The sequence below is a fragment of the Varroa destructor genome, unplaced genomic scaffold, assembly GCF_002443255.2.
Source record: "Varroa destructor unplaced genomic scaffold, Vdes_3.0 BEIS01000003.1, whole genome shotgun sequence".
Classification (NCBI taxonomy): Eukaryota; Metazoa; Arthropoda; class Arachnida; order Mesostigmata; family Varroidae; genus Varroa; species Varroa destructor.
This window is the reverse complement of record NW_019211456.1, coordinates 7,650,322-7,664,266: the sequence shown is the minus strand read 5'-3', so window position 1 is coordinate 7,664,266 and position 13,945 is coordinate 7,650,322. Positions and strand designations below refer to the sequence as shown.

Here is a 13,945-nt window from a genome sequence, read left to right as displayed (position 1 = left end):
TAACAATGAAAAAGGTGTTACCTTTATCGAAAAGAAGTAAAGGCAAAGTTCTGGTATACGTGTATAGCTTTTATTGGCGGTCTTCTCTAATTTATAGTAGTCGAAGCATAACGTATGTGCAAATATACAAAGCGCGGTATTGCGACTCATCAGGGTCTTGAACTAGCTTAATAGTAGAAGCCCGGATAGGAGTTCACAATGTTGTAGGCAGGGGCAATTGCCGTATGAGTATGGATAACGGGCTCAGCAACAGGATGTCCATTTAGTAGAGCCACCTGTTAGGGAATGAGGTTACACATTAAAATAATCAAATCGAAGAAATTATTTCTAAAAGATAGCTTTATTATTCATAAAAAGTCGAAATTTTGAATGTGCAAACCAATGCTGCACGTACTGAGCACGCAGCGAGATTAAGCAGCGTCGGGAAGCGCAGACAACGCAGTAATTAACGCTGCGTAAAATCATAGCATTTTTTCCAGTCTACCTAATTTACGCAAAGTCTATGGGGGTGCACTTCGCCATTCGCTGAAGATTACTTATCACATCTGCTTTAAAACGAAAAGCGCGTGAACATCTTATGGCAAGTAGAACTTCAGATGGTAGAGATTCTCTCCCTCATTTGAGCTTACATTTGCTACTAACGGTCGTGCCAAACTCTTCAGGTTCAGTGAAAGGTATTTCATTCGTAATAATATATTCGATCCTAACACAGTGAAATTTCATAGATCTATTTTTGCTCTGGCCGCAATTGGCTTAGTTGTTAAAATATGCATACATATGCAGGGTGGTAAACGTACATCTGGAATACCTTTCATTCTCAATTAATCGCGTTCATTCGCTATGTTAGCTATAAGAGAAAATCTATAATTTTTTGTCTCATAATAAAGCAACAAGTTCGTTGTGGCTACTGAAAAAAGTAGGAGGAAAGAGCTCGATCCATGGAATAATTACATTTAGAGAGCAAATCAATGAGAGTTCAATCAGTCTCAACATGACAATATCTGACCGCCGTCACTGTCCTTATTAAGAAGATATCTGCTGCAAAGTTAGACATGGTGCCACTGGAACTGTCATGTGAGTCGTTTGAGCCTCAAGTTGAAATCAAGATGAGAGTGTTTTCGTTTTGTACAGCTAATGAATCAATGAAGTCTAAGCTGTCTACATTTGGAGCCGGCGCATAATTCGACAGTTGCACTATAATATCATATTCAACGTAAAACCGATCTTCATATTGGGTTAGTTTCTACAAACCTTGGCGACCGGCGCGGAAGCAGTAGCACGAACAACTGGTTTAACAATGAGCGCACCTGTAATACGTAACAAATTAAATACTCTATGTAAGCTGCTATATATTACGCTTTTCGTGTTTCGAACACCTATACATATTTTTTTTTTTGAAAACATATAAGAAAGTCTCTGCTCCGCTGCCACGGCTGTCGTTTCGTAATGCAATTGTCTAACCTAGTTTATGTTAACCTATCTTTAATTCATCCTGTTTCAGCCATTCAGATGTTTAAGTACATGTCTGCAAACTTTTCTTTATATATATTTATTTATATATATATTATAGAATATATATTTGTGAAATATGCCGGCTTCTGGTAAAGGTATGTGTTTAGTCTTTCCTACCGAGGATTGCAAACGTGTGGATCATGTACGTGATACACAGTTCCGCTATATTGTCTATTGAATTTACCCTCAATTAGAAATACAAATATAACTAGAGCTTGCAGTTATTGAAATTCCTTTGTTCTATCCAGCCGGTAGTACCCTGGAGCTCATCAGAGGACTTTGCTCTGGATATTTTCGCCATTTCTGCTGCCCTACTGAAAGCAAGCGTCTAGTCTAGATAGAAAAAAGAGGAGCTTTCGAACTGGCCAATTTGCTACTTAATGCTGTTAAGCATTGCTAAGCAGAAAAAACCGTTACTGTCCAATTGTACAAATGTTATATAAACTAACCTGCAGGAAGCGAAGGAGAGGTCCCTGGTTCGTTTGTGGCTACTGAAGCCCGAAATCCTGCACCATCAGCGACGTAGTTAACGACACGTACCCGGCCGTCTGCTTCTCGAAGACCATATGAACCAGTTTTGATCTAACAATTAAAGAACAGAAAATTCGATTTGATTCAACCCCGAGGGGTTTCGTTCATACACATGCTAAAAAAATGAATAAAACTTCATGTAATCATTTGATCTCGTATTTGTTTTGCACTCAGAGACTAATTCGAGTACCTAAGCATAATGCTGTATTGCAACAAAGATCATTCCTTACCCCTAAGGCATTGCCACTTTCCCTTCTGAAAGAACTTCCGGTACCATGAGCTTCGTCATATCCGAAATTATAGTTCCCAATGCCCTAAGAGTGAAGTAATATGTGTTAGACGAATATCTTTTATCCAGCTTGTAGAAACCTATCACTGAACTCTTACAGTAAGAGTTCAGCATAACTATCATTACTGTATACGACAAAACATAGAACACGCACGACCAGTTCAGTGTCTACACGTAGAGCTGAGTCCTTGATGAATTAACATCGATATATGCTGATATTCGGAAGTGGACCAGTCAAGGAGGAGTTGTTTGGTTCTCTTAGATTTTTAAACAATACGCACGTCATCGTTTTTGAACTGCTGAGATACGCCCGTAGCGAGCAAGGCCGGCGCAGCAGGTACAACAAGGCTTGACCAAGCATCTGAACAACACGTCCCAACGACAATAGCGAATAATATGATCTAAACATACGAAAATAAGCGCAGTTACTTCGCAGCACCTCGTCTATAGGGGTGACAATGCCGTGAAGATCATAAAGCTACATTATCTAAAATTATTTCGCGGTGGCTTCTCGATTACGACCCTATTAATGAAGAGCTTTATTAAAATCAGCGTTTTCAAAAGTATTTCTCGATAAAACAAACCAGTTTGATGAATTTCTATATTTGAAAGGTGCTAATGCGCCTACTAAAGAGAGCCTACTCTTTTTTACAACTGCGATTTCTTAATTTTGTTGCGAAAACATACTCTGAAATTTCCAGAATCGATCAAAACTCATATTATTTGCCTTACCTTCATGTTGAATACTTTGTGGTTTCCTAAAATGTTCCTGCTCAGCGTTAGCATTCACCGCATTTAAATACCTGACTTGGGCTTTTCTCCCATCAAGGACTCGGTTCTTCCAACGGGAAAGTGGAACCGGACGGTTCAGCATTACCAGCGATTTTCCAGAATCCAAGCGAGTGCTAAACATCGAAACGTGTCGCGTTCACGCGAACGGCTTACCAAATACGTTTTAATTGATTAGTTAATCATTTGGTTAATGCCTTTCATGCAACTAGTACATCTTCGTTGTATGACTATGTGTGATTCTCATGACACATTTTACACGGGTGAGCCTCAGGCGTGCCATGTTGTTCCATTTGAAAATGTCTGATCTTCTAGTGAAGTAAATCGATTACGCTAAAAACGCTCTAGGTTTTTCTATAAGCGCCGTACAGAATTTTCCTTACAGGTTCAAAACAGTTGAGGGTAATCTGGTTTGTTTCATCGTTTTCAATACAATTTGAACGTATATCGTGACTGGGTCGGCGTTCCGATTTCAATGGCGCTTGCCATTAAAGACTAACATCCACACGATTTTGTCCCCCTCGGGAAAATCTCCGAACGATCAAAAATCTGCATGCGCAGATCAACGTACCGAAATTTGGCTACTACATCAGTACTCTAGATTATAGAACGCGAAATCGTACAATGTGCTTATCGTAAGATGCTCTTACGTGCGAGGAATTGTCTACCAGACCTGTGTGCATTCGTTAGCCTTGGTTCTAATATTACTAATACAAAAAATGTAAAACATCTTAACACATCATGCAGCCGCACCACATAGCAGTAGGCTGGCCGTATCTTTCCTCAACAAGGTAACAGGTGCTCTTCGTGAACCTTTATAGATGTAAGAGAAAAACTATATTTTCGGAGATGTCATCCCTAACTGAGGATACCCTGCACTAAGGTAATCATTCTCTTAATTCGGATAGAAGCACTCGTTTGGTATTTGCCACTGACCAACATGGAACGCTCATACGAAATGTAGGGATACGATATACTCGTACATCTACGTTTAGGTGGTTCAGGACCTAATCTGCAGTTTCACAACTACATAAAGGGCGAACAAGGACGAAAATAAACCCATTGTCGTGCCGAATAGCTCTAAATGCACGCAGTTAAAGGTAGTATTTTTGGTGGTCTCGATAATTGCGCGACAGCCTCCACCGAAAACCATTAAACGGAGCTAGATGAAGGGAGAGAAAGGCGGGATTTCTTTTATATTATTGGCCGTCATAACGTTAAACTAGTGCGCAATATTAGACTGAGCAGCGAAGTTGCATTGTCACACGCGGTATCGTTGCTAGAAACGCATTTAGATTACTCTGTATAAATGTGTCTATACGATTATATTAAGGACCGCACAAAAACTGGCGCGCATTTATGAGAGAGCAATATTTTAGAGTATTCTGGCCAGTATGCTCGTAGCAGATTAACGCAGGTGTATTGAATCGTATCAGGGGGGCGTACGGGTATCTGGGTAAGTGCCCCAAATGGTCCTCGTCGCCGTTTAGCCAATTTAACGCGTTGTAATTTGCTAGATGCGTTACTGTAAATATATAATTTACATTCAATATTTTGTTGCTGACTGCTATTTTTTCGCATCTTTTTTTTCTAATCTTTTTTACTAGGTACTAACATTGGATCAGTGCGTAAACAAAATTCATCATCAATGAAATATTCATGGGTTTCAGAAGAACAGCGACACTTATATATCCTTCACGTCAAGGGCCATGATTCTTGGGGACGTGTTGCAAGTCGTACGACTTATATTTGCTCGGCTGATCATCGTTTTTAAGTATTTAACCGCACACGATTCTGCTCGATTGACTCGGTCAAGATTTCCTCTGATCAACGCCAACTACAGCTTGTATATTATAAACTATATATATATATATATATATATATATATATTAGGTATGGTTTATCCTAATCAGAAAAAGTTGTTTTCGTTGGAAATTGATAAAATATTCTCTCCGAACGATTTACGTTGTCTTCTATCGCAGCCGGTTCCAAGCAACTTATTTAAATCGCGTTTTTCAATTTTTTAAGAAAGATTTGACAACATAGCGTCGTAACGAAAGTTGAATAGGAGACGTCCGTTTAGTGATTACGTATGGGGACTGGGACATCAGTGTTAAGTTAGACGACAAGTCCGTTAAATGAACTTGGGTTCTGAGGTTAATCAAACACATCCACGTACGAAATAGAACCCTAAGTGTAGTAAGAGTACATTTTTTTTATGACCTGTGATTGGAAAAGCTCTTTTTTCAAATCTTAGCGACTCAGGAAATGACGGTTGCAGCCAGCTAGCTAGTCCGCGACACCTCAGACGAATGAAGACCATAATGCTATTAGTCTCATCAGTTGAGAGATTCCTAACGTTGTAGAAGATTTAGTCACTAGTTCCTTTACAACTTCAGAGCAGTGACGCATCTGCAATTCAATTAATACAAACGAAAAATAATTGACCTACACTTGGCTTGTTTTAGCTGTTAAATAATGTAAAGTAGAAAGCGTTAAGGCTTTGCCAGTCAGACCCAGTCTTATTATTGTAACTTTCAGACAAATCTCTTGATTACAGTATACCGTAGTATACTTCCTTTACTCTCGTTTATTCGCCGTGATACGTCAGTGGAACTTCATATATAGATATACACTCATATTGTTGTGGCTTCCCGTGGAATAGCACTGCCAGGTTTTCACAACGATCCAAGTTACCCATTAAGTCGACGCTTTAACTTGCACTTGCTGTATACGATGCTAGATCTCCTGCTTCTTTTTTACTAATCTCGATCGGTCCTTAAAATAGAAGAGCTTTCATTGATCTGCGGTACGGTCTGGGTCTGATCCCTAACTCAAATACGAAATTAGCTCGGCTAATTTTATAGGTCAACGAAGATTTACAGTTTTTACAGTTTTACAAACGGTACGACAACAGCTAGTCCAAAAAAGGTTTCGTCGTCATTTACAAAAAACACGTTCGTTTTCAAGATGGCGGGACAATTTCGTCGCACTACCTTAAATAGGACACTTCGTCGTTTGAGATGACTTGAATGTTTTGCCTACGATAAGCTTCATTAATGATCTATAAGTTGTTGAGCTGTAAGTCGTAAACGAATTTGTCTGCTAGCCTTCGTTTTTTTCATTTCATTCTAATTTGGGTCTGTGACGTTCATCGTAATAGTGAAGCTGCAATGACAGCAAAGGAGGGAATTCGAGTAGCTTCCGTCGATCGAATCCTCGAACGCGTCAGGACCGACGACAATTTTACGGTAATTGTCCAGCCAACGTTAGAATCTCGTCTAGCTGGGGTATGTCCTGTCACATTCATATAATAAGATCCTCTTCGATGCTAGCCAGTGTTATATGGTCTGATCATAGTAATGGGTCTAGCTATGCTTTGGTCATCTGTTCGTCGATTGAAATTCTAACATAGGTAGAAGCTGCGCGTGGCGTATATTCAACACATCTGCTATACAAGTGCAAAACGCTTGGCTGTACAGATCATAGCATAAGAACTTGCAACCATCATGTAGTACTGTAAATTGTCCGTCAGATATCTTTCAATATATCCCTGGCGTATCCGTCGAAAGCACTGTTCTGTAACACGTTCTGGTGATTAGAAGTGATCAAGGTCTCTATTTTTGGGTTGGCACCAACATATTTTATGCAGTTAGTTTTATGGACAGTGTTAAACCCCTAATATTGGTGTGTTTAATCTGTTCGAATAGAGATGAAAACATTCATTGAAGCCAAGATGACCTTTCTTATACTTCAGTGTCAAGGCTCCTTTTTGTCTGACTTGCTAGTCTACAACGGTTTCGCTCATAGGAAAAACAACTCGAAGTATTAGTTGTCCTGAGAACTCTCGGTACGTTTTTGTAATTCAAAGAAGTGCTGTATTTTGATGGTGTCCAACTTTTTCGCGCAACAATCCTGCTCGGTTTGTTATTAAATTAAACATATATGATTGATGAACCGCAGGTGAAGCCAGTACGATACTTCGGTCAGAGGAACGGTGCGCGACACAATCCATACGCCGCCGGTGTGAAAAAGTATGAGCTCAATGGAGGCCGTTTCAACAATGACGCAACAACAGCTTATGATCTGCCGCGTCCTATTAAGTCCCGTGGAGGGCGTCCTATAAAAAATTCACCGGGATCAATTGACACTCAGTCCGATAACAGTGGCGATAGTACCGAGCAGAGTGATTCAACAACAGGCTCTTCTATACTCGCCGTTAGTGCAAACGAAAATGCTGCTACGGAAAACAGCGACGCGAAAAACACGGTCCAGAATAACTCTGCTATAACGGAACGCCCTGGTGAGACGATTAATCGTGTTCTTATATGCAGATTCAATATTATTAAACGTGACACGGCTATTTTGTATGTTTTTATATTGTTTATTCATCTTACGCGACTAGTCCTACAGACAAAATCTAAATTATCGGTCACAAATATGTCTCAAACATTCAATTTTGATCTGTTCGTATTGAATTCTGCGAATGTGAATAGTTTATTGCGATCAATAGAAGAGCTATCCTGTAGTCTTGTCGTACCCCGTTCCGCTGAGATGTTTTCATTGTAAACTGTTTAGGGCATTCTTTTTTTCTCTTGAATTAAACTCTAAAACCATGTTTGATTTGAATAATTAGCCTCTAATCGTACGTGAAGTACTTAACAAATGAAAGTTTGTCAGTGCAAAATGTTTGATTCGGTTACAGAGGTAACACAAATAAAGGGACCCACGCCGTCGCGTATTGTACCTCGCCGCAGCACTAGGTCGTCTGCGCGAGTAAGTACTTTTCGTTTGGTAAAAATTCGGGTAAAAATTCGTCTACCAGTTAGTGATTTGAATCGATATCAGGATGGATTGTGCTCATAACGTAACGTAGTAATAGATGAAACTGTAGGGGCAACTATTTTAACAGATTTAATAGTGTCTTGCAAAAAAAAAAACACTTATTCGCTGAGGATGCGCGAACAAGATGGTTGATACTATTTTGTTGTCTTTTTTTTTTTCTAAAGCTTTTTTCCAAAGCATTTTTTCGCCTGCTTTTGCTCTCGATATTGATAACCGACCATAATGCGACTTTCATTTTCGAAACCTTTGTAAACAATCTAAAATAAGTGTAATCTAGAGCTCCGTTGTGTCACGACTGCAAATGTACTTAAAGATTCTTTGAAAAGTATTGGTATTTGATTAGGCCTAGACTCGAAACCGGCGCGCTGCATATATTCGGTCCATTCAGCACTTGTTTGATGTATAAATTAGGATCTGTCACCCAAGAGATTCGTAGAATACAGTGGAAATGCTATGTCGTGCGGAGCATAATGCCGCGTTTTGGGGATGTAAAGGTGACAAAGCCCCTTTATCCTTGCATTCTGAGGCTGAAAATTTACGCCACGGATCTTGTACACCCGCATTTCTATGTCCGAAGTTTAATAGGAATTATTTTCAAGAACGACCAACCAGGAGCGGATCTCAGATCCTTCAAATACCTTGTGAAGTTACTTTAACTTAATTTTACTAAATATTTATCGATTCATTGTGCCAATTACTGTTTATTAAGCGTCAGGATTTAGCAAAGAAAAACAGATTGAACCATTTGAGTAGCATAGCGCGGCAGGATCAGCTTGCTGTTTTGCCTACGTTTTTAACAAAAAAAAAATCTTCAGTTTCTTCCTTCCATCGAATTGGTATTCGTGTTCAAAAACTTTAGCCACAATTCCAGGGAATTTGATTGTGACATTTAGAAGCGGATCAAGTGAGCGACAACCATGACTTCCGACAACCGTCAAAATCAATTCTATTCATAGGTCTTATTGATTTAAATTAATATCCGGGTTTTACTAACTAACAAATAGTGTGCCTGACAATCCTTTCTTACCAGGAGGCAGAAGTGAAACAAGCAGCGGCCAATCAACAAGCTAAATCGAGCGCGAATTCCGGTTCCGATGAAGTCGTTCTGGTGGCAGACGACAAACAACAACAACAGCAGCAGCAGCAGCAGCAGCAACAACAACAACAACAACAACAGCAACAACAACAACAACAACAGCAGCAGCAACAACAACAACAACAACAACAACAACAGCAGCAGCAGCAGCAACAACAGCAACAGCAGCAGCAGCCCCAGCAACAACGACGAGAGCAACAGTCCGCCGAGGAGGAACTCAAAACTCCGCCACCACTTCTTCAACATCATCCTCTAAGCGTTATTATGCCTTCAGGACTAGGGTCAGGATCATCGCATACTACTCCAGGTACTCCAACACTTCCTCTGCTGTTTAACAAGGGGGCTCAGTGTTGGATACCGGTTGGTCCGCAGATTGCAACTCCCCTCGCGACGTGGCATCAAGAAGCACAAGAGTATGTCGCCGCTCCCGAATGCTATTGGATTGCAGGTTTAACCCCACAAACCCGACAAGGATGCCGAGAGTCGAGCGCATCAGTCTCTGGAAACGTCGCGCCGTTGCCTGTACGTTCAGTAATTAATCAATCAGAAGACTTTCTTACAAGCAGTTATACGCATGCTTGTGCCGAAATCCAAACAGGCGAGACTGCTTCAGGTTAATTGATTAAATTTGTCATAAACAAACTGATTCTAGCACTCGTTGTTTGATAATATTTCTTAATCATAACTAAATTTTTTCACTACCTTGTATGGTGGGTTGAAATATAGATAAAGGAAACAAAAGCTATTCCTAAGCCCTATTTTGACCCGTGAGCCATTTTTTCAACGATTTGTGCAACATTGCGATGTTTCAGGACATCCAATCGGAAGTCAAAAAAAACGACTGTTGTTCGCCAAGGACGCCAGTGGCCACTTCCTTTGATTCTAGCAGAACCGAAAATACGTCACCTTATAGCTGGAGCATCGATGACGTGGTCGCTTTTATTGGAGGTGTGCCAGGTTGTGCGAAGCATGCGGAAGCGTTTCGCTCGCAAGAGATTGATGGAGAGGCTTTGCTTCTCTTAGATGTTGATCAGCTTGTAGCTCGGCTGGGCATGAAATTGGGGCCTGCTGCGAAAGTATGGGCCCGTCTCAGTAAACTGACAGGCCATTCGTGACCCGTCCTAAAGACTAGACAACGTGCGTGGCACTTGATGTTCCAATTATTATGCATTGCGCGGAAACTTACTCTATAAATTTATACCATTAATTACGTATTGCAAATTTTATTAACTCTACAAAATTGTAACATACAGGTATAGTATAATATATAGGGTTTGAGGTGTTTACGTAGCCCAGTGCCATTGAACAAAGCTTATTTCGCTAAAATGCACCTCTTCGAAAAAAATTTCAATAACAATGCATCAATAACGTAGTCTGCCGACGACAAAACAGCTGTTGGACTATTGGGCAAATTTACCTTGTTGTGAATCTGGTATTAGCAATCGGTATTGATTTGCTACGTACTATCACAACTCTCGCATGGCGACATGTAAAAATAATCTTCTAACACTGAATTAGATTTGAATATTGCTACCCTTGTAGCACGGTGATAGTGCTATCATATCTCGACTGACGATTCAACAAAAGCAACGACATAAAAATGTGGTCCTGTTTTTTTTGACCACGGTACCCTTCTTTTTGGGGGTTTAGGTTAGACCGCTGCGTTACACGATCGTGGCCTCAAGGATCAGTTACGAACGCACCTGCTATCTCTCTAAAAAGTCCATATCCAAAGAAACATTACTTTGGAGTCCACGCGTTTTTTGTTTGACTAATGTTACCTCGCTTTTTTGGGAGCAACGGTCGCACGCGTCCAGTTTTTCGTGGCATACTGATCCACACTGGTGAATGCAATATGTCAGTGAATGAAACTGTCTAGCTAAGAATCTTGAGGAATACGTTTTATGATAAAGTTTTGGTGTTTATGTTTATCTGAGTGTTCTTTTTTTATAAGCCGCAAATCAACGTTGGTTGCAGAGACATGCTTTTCTGCCTCCAAAAACAGTGCAAATAAATATTCCATTTTTCCCTTTACGTAGTTTGGTCAGATGATTGTGCAGTACTGAATCTAGATTACGCTTACACAAAGGATTTTTCGCTTCTTAAGATCTGTTGTATACACCGTGCCTTTCAATCTCGTGACCTGCTGGTCACTACTGACCACTATATACAACAACTTGAGATCAGTAACGGGCTTACACAGTGGTCTCGTCAAGGTCTATTTACATGTTATGCTTATAAGCAGGTAACTTATATATATCGTTTTCATCTTTTCCATTCGTCACTAACTCTTGCCTAAACCAGCTCTGAATAGTAGCCGGAAATTTTGTCTATGCCTAAGTGTTTTTCTATTAATATAAATTGTAACTTGCTTATATAAACACGATACTAAGCTTGTGGAAGTTCAGTGTCATGCTCGAACAAGTGCGTAGCGCCGTAGCATGCTAACGATAGGCAACGACATCTTGACTAGATCTGCTCAACGTTCCCTTCGTGTCCAGAAGCGCAACGTCCTTTATCAGGCCATATGCGGTGGAAGGGCAAGGAGCTCGCACAGATAAGGGTCACTCTCGGTAAGTCAATCGTATTCAGCCAGCGTTCAACACATTCGCCCTCGTTGCACATGTTGACGCTCGAATGACCTCAATTGAAATGAACAATACAGCAACGAGCTTGTATAAAATAACTTGAATTCGTTTAGGTAGCGTATGAGGCATTTCTAGCTGCGTAGTGCTTGTTCCTTAGAGCAAAGGTGTTGATTACCGGGCAACACAGGACCGAAGGTAGCTTTCTTGGTCACATCTAATACGTGGCATGAGTTCGTTTAATACCATGGTCTAAATGTGAGGGGCGGCTATGACAACGATGTCTTTAGGTAGTATGAGTCTCCAAACCGAAGGTTGGATTCGGTGTTGTGTACTTAATGCAGTGATCGACGCACACAATTGATAACGGGCAGAATGTACGCACTTCCTAGCAGTATAATTCGGCTGCAGCTTCAAGATATCATTCGTGTCGTAGCGGTAGATAGCGTCTATCGATATTGTAAAACTTTTCATTCGAACCTGAGCGACCTCCCGACAAATCTTTGATGCGCTAGCTCGTTTTTGCTTAAACGCTTTGCCCTCGAAACATGAACCCTGATCTCGAAATCGAGACTTGTTTACTCACATGCAGTCGTACAGGTTCTTACACTGTCTGTGTAAGTTGTTCATTTATGTTGTGAGTTTTCAGATTAAAAACCCGAACGAACTAAAGTAAATGTGGCACTGGTGATTGTACCTCATGTATGCGGAGTCCCTGACTATTGTTCCGAAGGGCACGTTGTGCGCGTCGTGTGTCAGGCTCACTTTGAAAACCATAATCGTATTCGCCGTCTGAGTACTCGTAGGACTAACCCAGTCATTCTCGTTAGCCACCGGCGCTTTTCTTACATTCTTATTGAATGCAATCCGTGTTGGCGGTAGCGTTCTCGTCTGTTGGGCCTCAAGTCATCGAACGAATGGTTTGTGCGTGTTTTGTGCTTATATCTTTAGGATATTTAGGACACGTCATTGAGCCGTAACTTCAGCAGGTCCAACCAAGGCCGCATGCGGCGGCAGCAGAGCTGAGTTTGGCTGCGAACTTGAAGAAGGTGGAGACTGTAGAATTTAAGGCAGAAAGGCGACAAGGCGTTTCGCAACATGCAACTCATTGCTGAAGGTTGGTATGACATTTTCAACTGATAAGCAGTTTTGAAATTAGTAACGGGAAAACTGTGACTCACTTCGTTGCGCGCACAGCTTCATCAAACGCTGTATCCAGCGTGATAGCCAAGCAAAGGATATCCTATTTGAAAAAACGTACTGTTATAAATGACATTTCAGCCGCTATCGTGAAGTGCCGTTGTTTAGAGTTCGGCACACCACCTATGCTGGTCGGCTGCAGACGTGTAAAGTTTACATGGACATCTTTCAATGCGGATTGATACATTGCAGCGCGTTCTATTCATTTTCGGTTTCGCGCCAGTTTCATTCGACGGCCAACAGGGGACGCTTGAAGCGTTTTTTTTTGTTTACGCGCCAGTTTTCGGTAGCGATGAAGGGGCCTTTGGGAGTTGCTCGGCTGCCGTTCGCCGACGGAGGCAGCAGCGTCAACGTCATTGGTGTTGTCGTGTATTGGTGTCGGTCCTTCCTTCGTTCCCTCGAACGAACAAGCGACGGAGTCGTTTGCCGCTGTCCGAAGTGCCGTCACTCAGGATCGGTGCGGCTGACGCAAGAGTCACAAGCAGCGATCGTCTAACGAAGCTGTGACTCCAACATACCGCATAACCTCCGGTGTCTATCAGTCTGGCCGGCGAGCGCCGGAGCCGCTCTGGAGGGGCGCCACTCGTTGTGCGGACAAGGTGCGGCAATAAGCTGACAGAGAACAAAGTAGTCGTTGTGAAATAATAGTAGCAGTACACGATTATACGCAATGCGCCGCGTACGACGTGTGTACAGTAAGAGCAATTGACTTTTAATGAAAGCAGGACACTTGACAGGGTAACAGACGCAAAAAAATCACCAGTTTGATAGCAGAAAGCACCTGTTTATCAATCTAATGTGGATAATTTATGCATGTGCCTAAACAAACACGTGTGCGCATTGATCTATACGTGACAAAATACCAATTATTGACATGGTGCCATTTTTGTTGAACGAGCATTTTGTACGAGATAAACGTAAACGGATCGGCGGAAACAAGTACAGTAAACGGTAGAGGGAAATTTGTGGCAAATGGTTTTCGATGTAAGCTGTGTTCAATCTCAGTGTACATGTATAGTTCGTGTGGTGTCTGGCGATGAAAGGATAACATGTGTTGTGTTAATGTTGGATAAAGACAGTGTACAGCCAGTGGTGAGT

The 13,945-nt window shown here is 41.3% G+C and overlaps 3 protein-coding genes across 12 annotated transcripts in view; 2 read left to right on the top strand and 1 right to left on the bottom strand.

Moving 5' to 3' along the window:
• Positions 1 to 48: 48 nt before the first annotated feature.
• LOC111248042 (cuticle protein 14-like) lies at positions 49 to 9,131 on the bottom strand. Its single transcript, XM_022799738.2, has 7 exons — positions 8,994 to 9,131; positions 3,065 to 3,272; positions 2,614 to 2,733; positions 2,274 to 2,357; positions 1,962 to 2,094; positions 1,252 to 1,307; positions 49 to 275 (listed from the first exon to the last, which is right to left on the bottom strand). Exons 2-7 carry the CDS (start codon positions 3,116 to 3,118, stop codon positions 168 to 170), a joined length of 555 nt encoding a protein of 184 aa, XP_022655473.1. The 5' UTR covers positions 3,119 to 3,272; positions 8,994 to 9,131; the 3' UTR covers positions 49 to 167.
• LOC111248041 (uncharacterized) lies at positions 6,263 to 10,177 on the top strand. Of its 2 annotated transcripts, none has more exons than XM_086985218.1 (5): positions 6,263 to 6,372; positions 7,085 to 7,424; positions 7,827 to 7,897; positions 8,997 to 9,584; positions 9,875 to 10,177. In XM_086985218.1, exons 1-5 carry the CDS (start codon positions 6,295 to 6,297, stop codon positions 10,175 to 10,177), a joined length of 1,380 nt encoding a protein of 459 aa, XP_086841344.1. In that variant the 5' UTR covers positions 6,263 to 6,294. The 2 variants fall into 2 exon arrangements, with proteins under 2 accessions (XP_086841344.1, XP_022655472.2); XM_022799737.2 differs by having other exon boundaries at positions 6,284 to 6,411.
• Positions 10,178 to 13,158: 2,981 nt separating this feature from the next.
• LOC111246174 (filamin-A-like) overlaps positions 13,159 to 13,945 on the top strand; it is a 73,123-nt gene continuing 72,336 nt past the window's right edge. For 3 of the 9 annotated variants that reach the window (XM_022795327.2, XM_086985206.1, XM_022795322.2), the window contains exon 1: positions 13,160 to 13,939. The gene's annotated coding sequence lies outside the window, so the exon portion shown is untranslated. Of the gene's footprint in view, positions 13,940 to 13,945 lie in introns of all 9 variants that reach the window. The other 6 variants (XM_022795328.2, XM_086985210.1, XM_022795325.2 and 3 more) reach the window with 5 other exon arrangements.

Bases quoted from the DNA above. Each gene is read 5' to 3' on its own strand.
- LOC111248041 (XM_022799737.2), top strand. From the start codon at position 6,295: ATGACAGCAAAGGAGGGAATTCGAGTAGCTTCCGTCGATCGAATCCTC. The intron at 7,425-7,826 runs GTGAGACGATTA...ATTCGGTTACAG, and splicing joins TGCTATAACGGAACGCCCTG to AGGTAACACAAATAAAGGGA. The intron at 9,585-9,874 runs GTACGTTCAGTA...GCGATGTTTCAG, and splicing joins GAAACGTCGCGCCGTTGCCT to GACATCCAATCGGAAGTCAA.
- LOC111248042 (XM_022799738.2), bottom strand. From the start codon at position 3,118: ATGCTAACGCTGAGCAGGAACATTTTAGGAAACCACAAAGTATTCAAC. The intron at 2,734-3,064 runs GTAAGGCAAATA...TCGTATGTTTAG, and splicing joins ACAAAGTATTCAACATGAAG to ATCATATTATTCGCTATTGT. The intron at 1,308-1,961 runs GTTAGTTTATAT...TACGTATTACAG, and splicing joins CTCTCCTTCGCTTCCTGCAG to GTGCGCTCATTGTTAAACCA.